The sequence below is a fragment of the Cervus elaphus genome, chromosome 9, assembly GCF_910594005.1.
Source record: "Cervus elaphus chromosome 9, mCerEla1.1, whole genome shotgun sequence".
Lineage (NCBI taxonomy): Eukaryota > Metazoa > Chordata > Mammalia > Artiodactyla > Cervidae > Cervus > Cervus elaphus.
The window spans coordinates 72,887,203-72,899,838 of record NC_057823.1 but is presented as its reverse complement, the minus strand read 5'-3'; the positions used below and the strand labels follow the sequence as shown (position 1 = coordinate 72,899,838).

The window sequence follows — 12,636 nt, the reverse complement described above, 5'->3', positions numbered from 1 at the left end:
GGTTTTTTTTGGCTGCACTGTGCAGGTTCACATTTCCACAAACCTGTGCCCCCTGCGTTGGGAGCAGAGAGTCTTAAGCACTGGATAGCTAGGGAAGTCTCGAAATCTAACATGAATTTTAACAGCTGTGTCAGCTTTCAGTCCTCACCTAAGTGACTGAAAAATGTTAGCTAACTGTTCTCTAGGAATAGGGGCTAGGATATTTCAAAACATTTCTTCCACTGAAAACAAATAAATTTGTGTGCATATACATTTTAATATTATATATATATATAAACATATACAAACATATACAATGAGTATGTGTGTATATATATATGTACACAAGCATATACAAAGAGTATGTATATATATGTATACACACTCTAAAAGTATGAAAAGGCTGATAGGATAATTAAAGACCAAAACCTCTGGGAAAGTGGGATTATAGTGAAGCAAGCTATGCCATAGTCTATGTTTTCTTGAGAGTGTTTGCAACCCTGCCTAAAATGAAAATTTCCAAATATTACGTTCAATGAAGTCTGCCGAAATTAAAACCCAGGCTCCTGTAGTGACATTCTAGTAAGAGATCACATTACATTAGGGCCCCAGAAGCTCTACCTGCAGAGTAAGGGTACACCTACCTGCACTCCTCTCCCCAGCAGGGACTGTAGGGATTGTCCCCACTGTGCTGAACACATCAGGAAGAGTCAATATAAAGGACACAGCCTGGGAAATGGACCATGTATATGTAATTAAATCACTGTGCTGCACAATCAACTCTACCTCAATTATAATACCAAACAGTAGACATTAAGATATTTACACTATATAACAACTGATTGTATTAAGAAATTTAAATAACTCTCAAATGAGTTAAGAAAAAGTTTTAAACACACACACACAAATGATGAAGTTCAAATGAAACAAGGACTCATCAATAAGGATCACAAGCACATACATCAGTAACAAATATTTTAGGTATTGAATTATCAGAAATAACTCATAGAGAAGTTTTTGTTTGCTATGTTTAAAGACGAATAAGCTTTAAAATATCTGCAAGAATGTATGGTAAGCCATACAAAGAAACCTAAAAGATTTTCTTTAAAGACCAAGGAAAACTTTTAGAAATTAAAAAATCCAATAACTGTAATTTAAATTTCAATGGCTGACTTAACTGCAGATTAGGCAGAGCTGAGGATAAAATTAGTGAATTGGTCAGATTATCGAGAATATAAAACAAAAGTAGAATATTAGCAAAACTCAAGCAAGATAATTTTTTTAAAAAACGCCATGCTTCTCAGAAAACTATAGAACACTAAAGACAAAGATCATAAAGCAGCCAGATTTTGAGATAAAGGTTTCCTTCTAAGGAACAACAGATAAAGTTTTGCTAACATCTCAGTAGCAACAATAGAAGCCAGAAAATAGTGAAAGTTGGTCCCTCAGTTGTGTCTGCCTCTTTGTGACCCCATGGACTGTAGCCCGCCACACTCATCTGTCCATGGAATTCTCCAGGTAAGGAAACTGGAGTGGGTAGCCATTCCCTTTTTAGGGGACCTTCCCGGTCCAGGGATCGAACCCAAGTCTCTCACAATGCAGGCATATTCTTTATCATCTAAGCCACCAGGGAAGCCTCAAGAATACTGAAGATCCCTTCTCCAGGGGATCTTCCCAACACAGGGATTGAACCTAGGTCTCCTGCATTGCAGGCAAGTTCTTTACTATCTGAGCCACCTGGGAAGCCCAGAAAATAGTGAAATGCTATATTAAATATACTAAAAGAAAATAGCTTCCAAAAAAGATCAAAAATATCTTTTAATAATGAGGATGAAATAATGAATCAGAAAATATATCACCAGCAGACTTCCACTAAAGGAAAATTCTAAAGGATGTATAGCCATCCTCAGTATCCACTGGGGACTGGTTCCAGGACCCAATGCAAATACCAGATTCTATGGATGCTCAAGTCCCATAATCAGTCCTCTGTATCTGTGGATTCAACCAACCATGGATCAGGCAATACTGCAGTATTTTTGAGAAAAATCCACATGTAAGTGGACCCACACAGTTCAAACCCCTGTTGTTCAAAGATCAACTAAAAATACAAGGAAAGTGATCCCAATGTTCACTGCAGTGCTATTTACAGTAGCCAAGATATGGCTATTGTCTTGATTGAATAGACATGTCCAATGAATGGCTGAATAGAGGAATGGATAAAGATGTGGTACGTATATACAGTGGAATGTTACTCAGCCATTAAGAGTAAAATAATGCCATTTGCAACAACATGGATGGATGTACCTGGAGATTATCACACTAAGTGAGAAGTCAGTCAGACAGAGACAGACAAACATCATGTGATATCACTTACAGGCAGAATCTTTTTAAAATGATACAAATGAACTTATTTACAAAACAGAAACACAGACTTAAGAGAACAAATTTGTGGTTACTGGGGGAAAAGAGGTAGGTGATAGACTAGAAGTTTTGGATTGACATGTACACAGTATTATATTTAAAACAGATAACCAACAAGGACCTACTATACAGCACAGGGAACTCTGCTTAATATTCTGTAGTAACCTAAATGGGAAAAGAATTTGAAAAAGAATAGATACTTGTATATATATAACTGAATCACTCTGCTATACACCTGAAACTAATGCAACATTGTTAATCAATTACACTTCAATACAAACTTTTTTAAAAAAGGATAAGAAAATACAGTTTGGATGGAAAACCCAAAATGCAAGAGATAATGAAGGCATAGAAAGTGTCAAGCATGTAAGTAAATCTTAAAGACTATTGACCATATTTAACTGTAATAATGACTTGTGTGATTTACAAAGATGATAGAATTTAAATAAATAGTAGCAATAAGAAAAGATATAAATCAGGAGGAAGGTAAACAGTTAATTTATCCTAAAGCCTTTGCATAATTTAGGAGGAGGGAAACATATAAACTTTGTACTACAGTAAGTTAAGATTGCTTACTGTCATTTATTGAGTAATCACTGAAAGAATTGAAATACATAACTTTCAAACTAGTAGAGGTGGAAATGAAATTATATGAAATCAGCAGTAAGTTTACAAGAGGACAAGAATTGGAAGAAGCATTAAAGAGGCAGGAGAAACTGAGATCAGACTACAGAAGACTGCTGCTTCAGAAATGAATAACTGACAGCCACATGTGGAAAAGGCTCATTCATCACACAAGCATAACATTAAGGAAAAAAGACAAAAGTCACACAGAATATAACTAACTTTTTTAAGACTAAAGAATAGCATGAAAATTATCACAAAAGTCAAGGTGATTTTGGGGTTTCTGGGGTATCTGTGTTCAAATTCTGGGTGGTAGCAACATAGGTAGTTACTTTATAGTAAGCCATTAAATGGCACACTTTTAAAAACGGTTTATATGTACATTGCATTTCCAAAAAAGAAAAGTTTAAAACAAAGTTAAAGTAGCGTGAGCGCATTCCCTCCTCATCTAAACTATCCCCTCAGCAGTGTTTTCTTTCCTTCCACAGACTTTCATCCACGGGCTTGTTCTGGCAGGCAGCTTCCTGATGTACTTTGTGGTGTCCCTGCTGTACAATGCCATCTGCGTCACCTGCAACAGCCCCACCAATCCCTACCGGGTGATGGAAGGCCAGCTCTCAGACCCCACTTTCTACCTGGTCTGCTTCCTCACACCGGCCGTGGCGCTTCTCCCAAGGTTTGAGCAAGGTTTCTCCCAAGGTTTGGGGTGCTGTTTCCTTCCTAGAGCTACCACTCTCCTCCAGCAGCCATTCTCATAGCCTGAGAGTCAGGAGTTTGACCCCAGCTGGGATGCTTGAGGCTCTTGTTCCAGAGGGAGGGAGCTAGGACAGCAAGAACAATGAACTTGGAGGCAAACAGCATGGTGTCTGGTCCCAGGGCAGCCACAGAGCAGCAAAGTCACCAAATCTGGCCTGGCCTCTGTATGACACCTTTAAATGAGAGTACTCATTACTCCCCTCCTGCCATACAAATCTTATTGTGTATAAAGAATCATTTTGAAAAGCTCTTGTAGTCCTTTATTCATCAGTCCAGGAGTCTCACTTTCAAATGCCTTCAGGGACAGGTAAGCAACGGCAGCAATCCAGGTGAAGTACAGGCATTGGGGAAGGAACTTCTAAGCTTCAGCCTATCACTGCCACAAGGAAAAATCGAGATGAGCATTTCAGAGCTTTAGATTTTTCCCACAGATTTTGCAGGAAATATCCAACTTTTAAATACTGCTCAAATTTGTTAAAACACACACAGACTCATACACATACACACACCCTATATTAGCCAAATAAATCACTTCTGCAGAGCGACCATTTGTAACATTTCCAGTCTATAGCCTCTACAGTCACCTTTTCAAAAAAAAAAAAATAGCAACAACAATGCCTCACTTGTCCTTGGAGTTTACTCTTGACACATACTTTTCTATCTAGTTCATCATTTTGCTTTCTCAAAATCACCTAAGAAATTAGAGAGAGCTGTGGTTGTAGTCCCACTTGCTCATGGGACAGCAGAGGTCCCAAGAGGAACCAGAATGTGTCCATCAGCTCATCACCAATGACAGGGAGATTCTGTTCTCCCAACTCAGAGGCCAGTGTTCTATTCTCCAGCCTACACTCTATAGTCAAGAGTATTTGGTGAACTTAATGATGCTGTACCCAAAGGCAAGACCTAGCCCCTCTCCATCCTCAGGATCTTGTCACTCTGAATCTTTGAAATTCAGCTACTTTACCATTATAAACCATAGTCAAGAGGCCATCGCAACACTGTGAAGAACTTTTTCTAATCCAAAATAAGGCAGAAAGTCATTAGCACGCTTTGATTCTTTTAATGAGTTTGGCAGCTTGCTTAACCTAGTTTGAGCTCCCTTTCTTCTTCCTAAGACACCTCAGAACCTTGACATCTGATGCAGGGTTTAGAGGCTGAACATATCAAGATGACAAACACTCCTGTAAACTCAATAGATGGGGGGTTCTAAGTATACACAGTCTTCCTGCTTGGCCCCTCCTGGTCTCCAAAGCCTTATCTCCCTAGTCCTTTCCTCAAACTTTGGGCTCCACATCATCGTGCTTCTTGGACTTCCCTGAAGTCTGCATGCCCTCTCGTCTTCCTGCCTGTGTTCATCTGACCCTTCTACTCAAAATGTCCTTCCTGTTACCAGACCTCCTCATCCTTTGACATCATTCCAGGTGTGACCAATTCCTGAACCCTTTTGTGACTTCACCTACCACCCTTAAGCTGAAACAGATCATGTGTTCCCGTTACCTGGTTGTATCCATCACTACCTTTATCCCACATACTGTCTGTCTTATCTGTTTGTCATGAACTCCTAGAAAGAAGTATCCTCCTTGTTATCATTTATAATCCACAGTTAGCATAATTCTCATCACAAAGGCTGCCCTCAGAGATAAATGAGAAAAAAAGATGTTAAGGAAATAGAAAGATGAATAAAATAGGGCTCTTTCTCTCAAGAACTCTACCATCCAGTGGACAATTCAGACATATAGTCCAGGTAAGAGTGATTAGCACTAATCAAGGGCCCTGAGACTGAAGACTGGGAGTCAAGTAAGCACAAGCCTCAGAGGACATATTTCCCACCCCACCCCCTTGGGAGACTGGGCCTTAAAGGTCCTGCCCTCGTTGAAAAAGAGTATCAGGTGTCTGTGTTAAATGCTTTCACCCACACTTTTGGGGTTAAATGTGGTTGTGATCACCTCTGACCAAGGACTGACCTCTCTGTTCAGTGTCTACTTTGGGGTAGAGGAAGAGTTCATCATCTACAAAGAGTTCCAGCTTCTTTGTCTTATTCTTGGTTAGAAGACACACTTGGAGCCAGAGGCTACCAGCTTGATAAGAATCACTGAAAAGCACAAACATTCTTGGAAAAGACAAACACTCACCATTATATCTTGTTAAACAGATGAGGGGCAAGCTAGGGAAAAGTTAGCAAATATTTTCTTGCCAGTTACCATAGCATGCAAGTTAAATCTCTGCTTATTCTAGATCATCATAAACTTGAATTCCTACTTAATTCTGTTTACTAAGAAAGGCAAACAGATTTCCTTTGACAGAGAAAGGATTATTTTAATAGCTCCAAGGACTGTTAACTTATAACCTTGGAATGATTAATTTTTGTTACAGAAATCTACATGGCAGAACGTTTGTTGTAGAAAACTGTATTTGTTCACTTAAAGATGTAAGCTGTATTTATAATAAGATTGATTTCACTCACCAAGTTTGTGATAATTATCCACTAACCATGACCTCACTAATCTTAGTCTAATTAATTCAACCAGTATGAAGGAACTGTATGATGTTCTTAAACTGAGAGCAAGCTTTTGTTTTATCTGTAAAATAACTAACACACCAACTTTAAAACACAACGCAGCAAAATTAGCTACACTAGGTAGAACCCAACAGTCCTTGTATACTCCATTTGGCTTCAGTAACACAACACTCTCTTGATTTTTCTCCTACCTGCTGGTTCAAAGGTGACATTGTGTACATCAAGCGTTTGTCCTAGGTTCTTTTGTCTTCTAACTTCTTTCCATAAACATAGCAATCGTTATTGTGAAGTTAAATGTCATTTTTTACAGATGAATCTCTAATATCAACTCCCAGCCCAGGTCTTTCTCCAGAATCCCAAATACATCCTTCTAGCTACCTGTGCCCCGCCAGCACTGGACATGCCACATCTGAGGAAAGTGGCAGACACGCATAACTTAATTCATGATCTACCTTCTATCACCACCACCCTCCCAGAAACATGGCTCTCTTCCCAAGTTCCTTCCATCCAGTTACCCACTGAGGATCAAGGCAGGCCCATGAGAATTATCCTTGACACCACCCACCACCACTTGGCCCTCTCTTACCCATTGCCAGGACCTGATAGTTTTATCTTGTTAAATAGAATCCATCTGCTATTTCCATTTCTATAGCCACCACCATAGATAGGTTATAATTCTTTCATTCCAAGTTATTTCAATAGTCTCCTATTGGGTTTACCCTAATCCATTATCATTGTGTCAAAGTGTGATCGTGTCATGTTTGTAACTTTCCAAGGGCTCGCCAAGGCCTTCACAATAATGTACAAAACCCAAGACATTCCCCGCGGTCCTTGCCTGCTCTGGCCCTGCCAGCGCCTGTGTCCTCTTAGCCCACTCCTGCCCTCAGCCTCCACACTGCAGCTACCTGCCCAGGATCTGGCTCTCACCCGCCCTTTGCCTGGCTCCCTCCTGTGCATCCCTCAGCCCTCAGCGTTATTGTTTCCTCCTCGAGGAAGGTCTCTAACATCAGATCTTGTGTGTGACACTCACTGTTCCCGTGGCTTCCAACTCTGGTTCCCGTACCTTCTGACAGCCAGAATCCTGTCAGTCTGCTTCACAGCTTAATCCCTCAGGGCTTGGCCCATTGTAGGAACTTGATGGTTATTTGTTCACTAAATGCACAGAGAAGGAAATTCATAGCTTGGGGGAATGTTTAAATGGTGGAAATTCTAGTTTCCAGGCAAAAGTTGAGTCTTTCCTGAAACACACAGCCGTGGCCACCTGTACTGCCTCCCTGAGTGAGATGAGAAAGAGTGGGGGAAAGTTTCTGATTCCGTAGGATCTATAGTGGTCTTCAGAAACCCCTGCTCACACTGAGGTCATCCAGAATCTTTTAGACATAATAGAAGGATAAGAGCCTCTCTGGGTATAAGACTCTTAAAAAGTTAAAAAAAAAAAATAAGAATTATTTTTGGAAAAGACCCTGGATGTCCTCTGGACCAGTTGGATTACTTTTTATTTTTTAGTTGTTTTTTAGTTTATTTTTTAGTTATTATAGTTGCATTACAATGTTGTATTAGTTTCTGCTTTCCAACAATGTGAATGAGCTGTAAGTGTACCTGGATCCCCTCACCTTGAGCCACTCCCCCATCCCACCCCTCTGGGTCATCACAGAGCACAGAGCTGAGCTCCCTGTGCTATATAGCAGCTTCCCGCCGGCTGTATCTAACTCATGGTAGTGTATCTATGTCAATGTTACTCTCTCAACTTCTCCCACACTCTCCTTCCCTCCCTGTGTCCACGAGTCAGTTCTCTAGGTCTGTGTCTCTATTCTTTCCCTGCAAATATGGAATCTAAGAAAACGGTACCAACTGAATTACTTTTTAGATAAACTAACACCCAAAGACTGAGTATAAATTGCCGAGAACCCCAAGATTGTATATGCTTAGATCAGTTCAGTTGCTCAGTCATGTCCAACTCTTTATGACCCCATGGACTGCAGCATGCCAGGCTTCCCTGTCCATCACCAACTCCCAGAGCCTACTCAAACTCATGTCCATTGAGTCAGTGATGCCGTCCAACCATCTCATCCTCTGTCGTCCCCCTTTCCCCCCGCCTTCAATCCTTCCCAGCATCAGGGCCTTTTCAAATGAGTCAGTTTTTTGCATCAGGTGGCCAAAGTACTGGAGTTTCAGCTTCAACATCAGTCCTTCTAATGATATAGATCACATAGGTTTAATCACCTTCTTACCCCCTCTTTTCCTACTTCATCTTGGAATAGGAGACATATAGAGACTTCTATTCCAGAGTCCACTACAGGCAACTTGGCAGGAGAGAGGAATCATGAGTTAACCATCAGGGAGATCTGTCAACTCCTCAGGAGACCTTAGGAAATCCAGCTTGTCATTTGGGACCTTGATGGTATCTTCATCTAGCAAATAGTGATAATATACTGATGCTGTGAAGTTGGCATAGCCCATGGATTCAAGAAAAGAATATGCATTGGGAAACTACTTAAAAATTATTAAGTTCCACAAAGAGTGAACACCCCAAAGCAAGTAAATTTGCCTAAATTAGAACAGCCCAGAAATAGAATGGACTGCAACATGCATAGTTGATGAGAGGAAAGCATCAGAATCCAGGGCACTGGGTCCTGACCACAGCTCAACCACTGTATGGCTCTGGACAAATCTTTCAGTCTCTTAGTGCCTCAGGTTCCATGTCTGTACATAGTGGGAAACAAAAGTACCAACTGTTTGGGATTTGGGGGAGAATAACATGAGTTATGCATATAGTACATAACAAATGTTAGCTGTTACATTTCGTTGTTGAACTCCCCCAGTACCAGAAGTGCTTGGACATAGATTCAATCCATCAGTTAACAGAGCAGCAAAGGGGATCTTCTGCTGGGTGGGGACTTGGATTCTAAGGGCCCTTTCAATGCTGAAATTCGAGAAGTCAGAAGTCACAAAATATCTTTATTCTGTTATTCTCCCCCAGGTACTTTTTCCTGACTCTACAAGTGACATATGGGACGTCTCCAATCCTAAGAGCTCAGAAAATTGACAAACTACCCATGGACAAGAGAGAGCTGGAAATCCAGAGCTGGAGACGCCACCAGAGGCCTGCTACCATCTCCGGAGAGGCCCAGCCCATCAACCGTCTGGGGTCGCCTGCCTCAGATCAGAGCACCCCAAAGAACTCGAGCCCCGCTGAGCGGAGGTACAAGGAGGACTGGGTACTGCCTGGAGAGAGATGCAGCAGAGACCACACAAGGGACGACCCATACTCAGGGGACTCCTGGGCTAAATTCTCATCTGGGGAGCACCTGCTCCTAGAGCCTAGTAGGATGATGGCGTCCGGAGCCTACTCAAGCGGACAGACTAACTTGAACCGGCCCTTCAGCCGGGGCAGCCACCGCCGATCCCAGAGCTCACTGACCATATGAGGGGCCTAACAGACATCTGTACACACTCAGAGGAGGCCACCCGGTCAGTGGCTTAATTAATCACGACTCTTCCTCCTCAAAGAAGAAAGAATGTGCCAGTCTTACTCTCTTCTCCCCACCCTTAGAAGACGTGCTGGCCCCAAGGGGTTTAACAAAAAAGAACTGGAAATCAGTCAACCTCTAGTTTTCTCCTGCTGCCAGGCAGCACATCTTGTAAATGGTTTTTTATAAGGAGGTTATATTTCTATTGCATTGAGTTTTTTCATTCTTTAGCCCAGAGAGATTCTCTGAGCCTCTGGATAATGACAGCCTACAACCCAACATAACTGGGTTGCATCAGATTCCAAGATGCCAAGAAGTGTTTTGACCTAGCTGATATCTCAAGATTTAGAAGTTTCTGGGCTTGTCAAGCCATCACCTCATCCCTTAGTGCCAAGAGTTTAAGTTTCAGAAGAGTCTCATACACACAATGCCTCATCTCAAGAGTACTGTAGGAATGGTCATGTCAGGGTTAACATCTCTTCCATTCTCAGAGTTGGGTCTGCTCTAAGCCAAAGAAAAGGACATCTGAAGATTAAAACCAGATTTGAACTCAGAGCCACAGACACTTCCAAAGGTGGTAAGGCCACAGCTAGTGTAAGAGCAGAAAGAAAACAAGCATGTGAAAGTGAACAGGTGCACCAATGACCCCATGCTTTAGCTAATAGGCCACGTGTCCCACAGTCTGGGGAATCTACCAAGAGGACATAGGCAGCACTCTTCTTTAAGATATTTATTTATTTTTAAATAAAAGTATAAATATCCCCAAGTTCTCCAAAGTCTGCCTTACACCATTTCCCTTTAAGGAAAAACCTATATTAGTACTTATTGTTGCTAGCCAAAAGAAATCCAAAGAGAATTTTTCCTTTTGGTAAACAAAAGGTGAAGAGAGCACTCAGTATTTGTTTTGCAGCCAGTGATTAGAGGTAGTGGTTAGAGGTGCAAGCTACCTCTAACCAAGCATTCAATGGCGCTGCCAACCTCCTTCCCTGGGAACCGCACAGCATCTCAGAATCAAACTGCCATAGCTTTGAACTCTATCTGAGCATCTGTGCCTTATCTCAGTTTATTTTGTACATCTGTTAGCAAGATGTATCCTAAGGTAACTGCTTCTTTGTTTATACCATTTCAGCTTTTGACATTTTTCATAGTAACGCTCTACTTTCAGACTGCAGGGGAAACCTATACCCATCCTCATTCTGCTCTCAGAAAAGGCAAACTCCAAGATCAAACCTTTGCACAGCTGTACCCAGAATAGACAACCCAGATGATAGAGCAACTCTGAGCCCAAACAGCATCTGAAAGAGTAGAACCAATGTTAAACCCCATTCATCCAGAACATCACAGGCTTCAGCTGAATAGGGGAGAGCCAGAGCAAGTCTCACTTCACAGGAAAAAGAATTACATGGACGACTTGTATGGAAAACAGTGTTGGAATAAAGAATGGATGATAGGATTCTAATACATTGTCAAGAGAAGCAAGCTGTATAATGGGCAAAGATAGCCTGTCACCAGTCTTTTAAGGTGAGTACCCGCTTAAGGCGGGTGGTACCTAGATACTGAGCAACAAGCATTGATACAAGGGTGGAAACAATTGTGGCAAGTCACAGCCACCCCACGAATTGACATCACTTGAGTAACTTCTCAGCAAAAGCACCCAAAAAGAGCTCAACAATCAAGCCAACAGATGGCAGAGTAAGCTGGTCTCCTGCCCATCCTGCTGGCAAACCTTAACTGGAAGGGCCATTTGGGGCATCATCCTAGGGTCAATACACTGGATCTCTCTCACTGACTTTGCCACATAATGGTGCCAGCACTGGCCAGCTGGTGGGGCTTCAGGGGAATCCTTCATGAGGACGGTCCAAGGAGGAGCAGGTGAATGTATCAGGCAAAGCAGTAATAATATAAATTGTCCCAAATGAGGGGACTGAACCAAAGCTTGGATCTCAGGGTCCTTCCTTTTCCTTTATGTTTCCTGTCCACTCCTGAAAGCCAGATGAGACAGGTGGGACATTTCAGAAAAGAACAGAGTAGTGGAAAGAGCACTGGCCTCAGGAGATGGAGATGTGGACCTTTTCTCTGCCCCATATTCTCTAGGAGCCAGGAGCATTGATGTAGCATGCCTCCCCTGCCCTACGTCCCAGACTCGGCATAAGGATCAAGTAAAAATTACACGGGGTTGTTCAAACCCTTTGAAAGCTGTAACACCCAGGGATTTTTATTTGAGAGCTAAGAGGAAGCAAAATTGTGGAGAAAAGTTGAGAAAATATCACCTGTACCTAAATGCCAAAGCACACCTGACATTCTCATCCTGCTCTCTTTCTTGCATGACCAAGCATCCCAGTTTGCCTGGGCTTTTTCCAGCTTTAGCACTGAAAGCCCCAGAGCCTGGGAAATTCCTCAGTCCTGGGCCAACCAGGCCAACTGGTCGCCTACTCTTGCCCTTTTCTGTGAAGCAAACCAAGTGTGTCCGTCCAAGTGCCATCTTAGGGGAAAAGTTATAACAACTATTTCTCTGTAACATAATGCTAATGATTGTAATTAATACATTTTTATACATTCATGACCTTTTACAGATTGACTGGGAACATATTATCCTTTATTAAAAGAAAAAAATAAACATGGTTTCCCATCATTGCCTACAGTCTGAGTACTACTGCCCATCCATCTTTCTTGACATCCACTCATTCATCCATCCATTTATTGATCCAATAAACTTCTGTTAAGCCCCTCCTAGATGCCTGACAATGTGCTTGGGGTTGTGAGAAACCCACCTCTTTCTTAAAGAAGGCCATATCCTTGTTGGACATAGGGTATCAAGAAGATAATTGACCCAGCAAAGACTGTGACACAAACCTAAACAGCTGTAAG

The 12,636-nt window shown here is 41.8% G+C and overlaps 1 protein-coding gene across 4 annotated transcripts in view; it reads left to right on the top strand.

Annotated features, from left to right (window-relative positions):
• The window catches only part of ATP10B (ATPase phospholipid transporting 10B (putative)), a 360,994-nt gene extending 348,584 nt beyond the window's left edge, over positions 1 to 12,410 (top strand). For all 4 annotated transcript variants that reach the window (XM_043913467.1, XM_043913469.1, XM_043913468.1 and 1 more), the window contains 2 exons: positions 3,513 to 3,700; positions 9,279 to 12,410. In XM_043913467.1, the coding sequence (XP_043769402.1) occupies positions 3,513 to 3,700; positions 9,279 to 9,726 (636 nt within the window). In that variant the 3' untranslated portion in view covers positions 9,727 to 12,410. The remainder of the gene's footprint in view (positions 1 to 3,512; positions 3,701 to 9,278) is intronic.
• Positions 12,411 to 12,636: the final 226 nt, after the last annotated feature.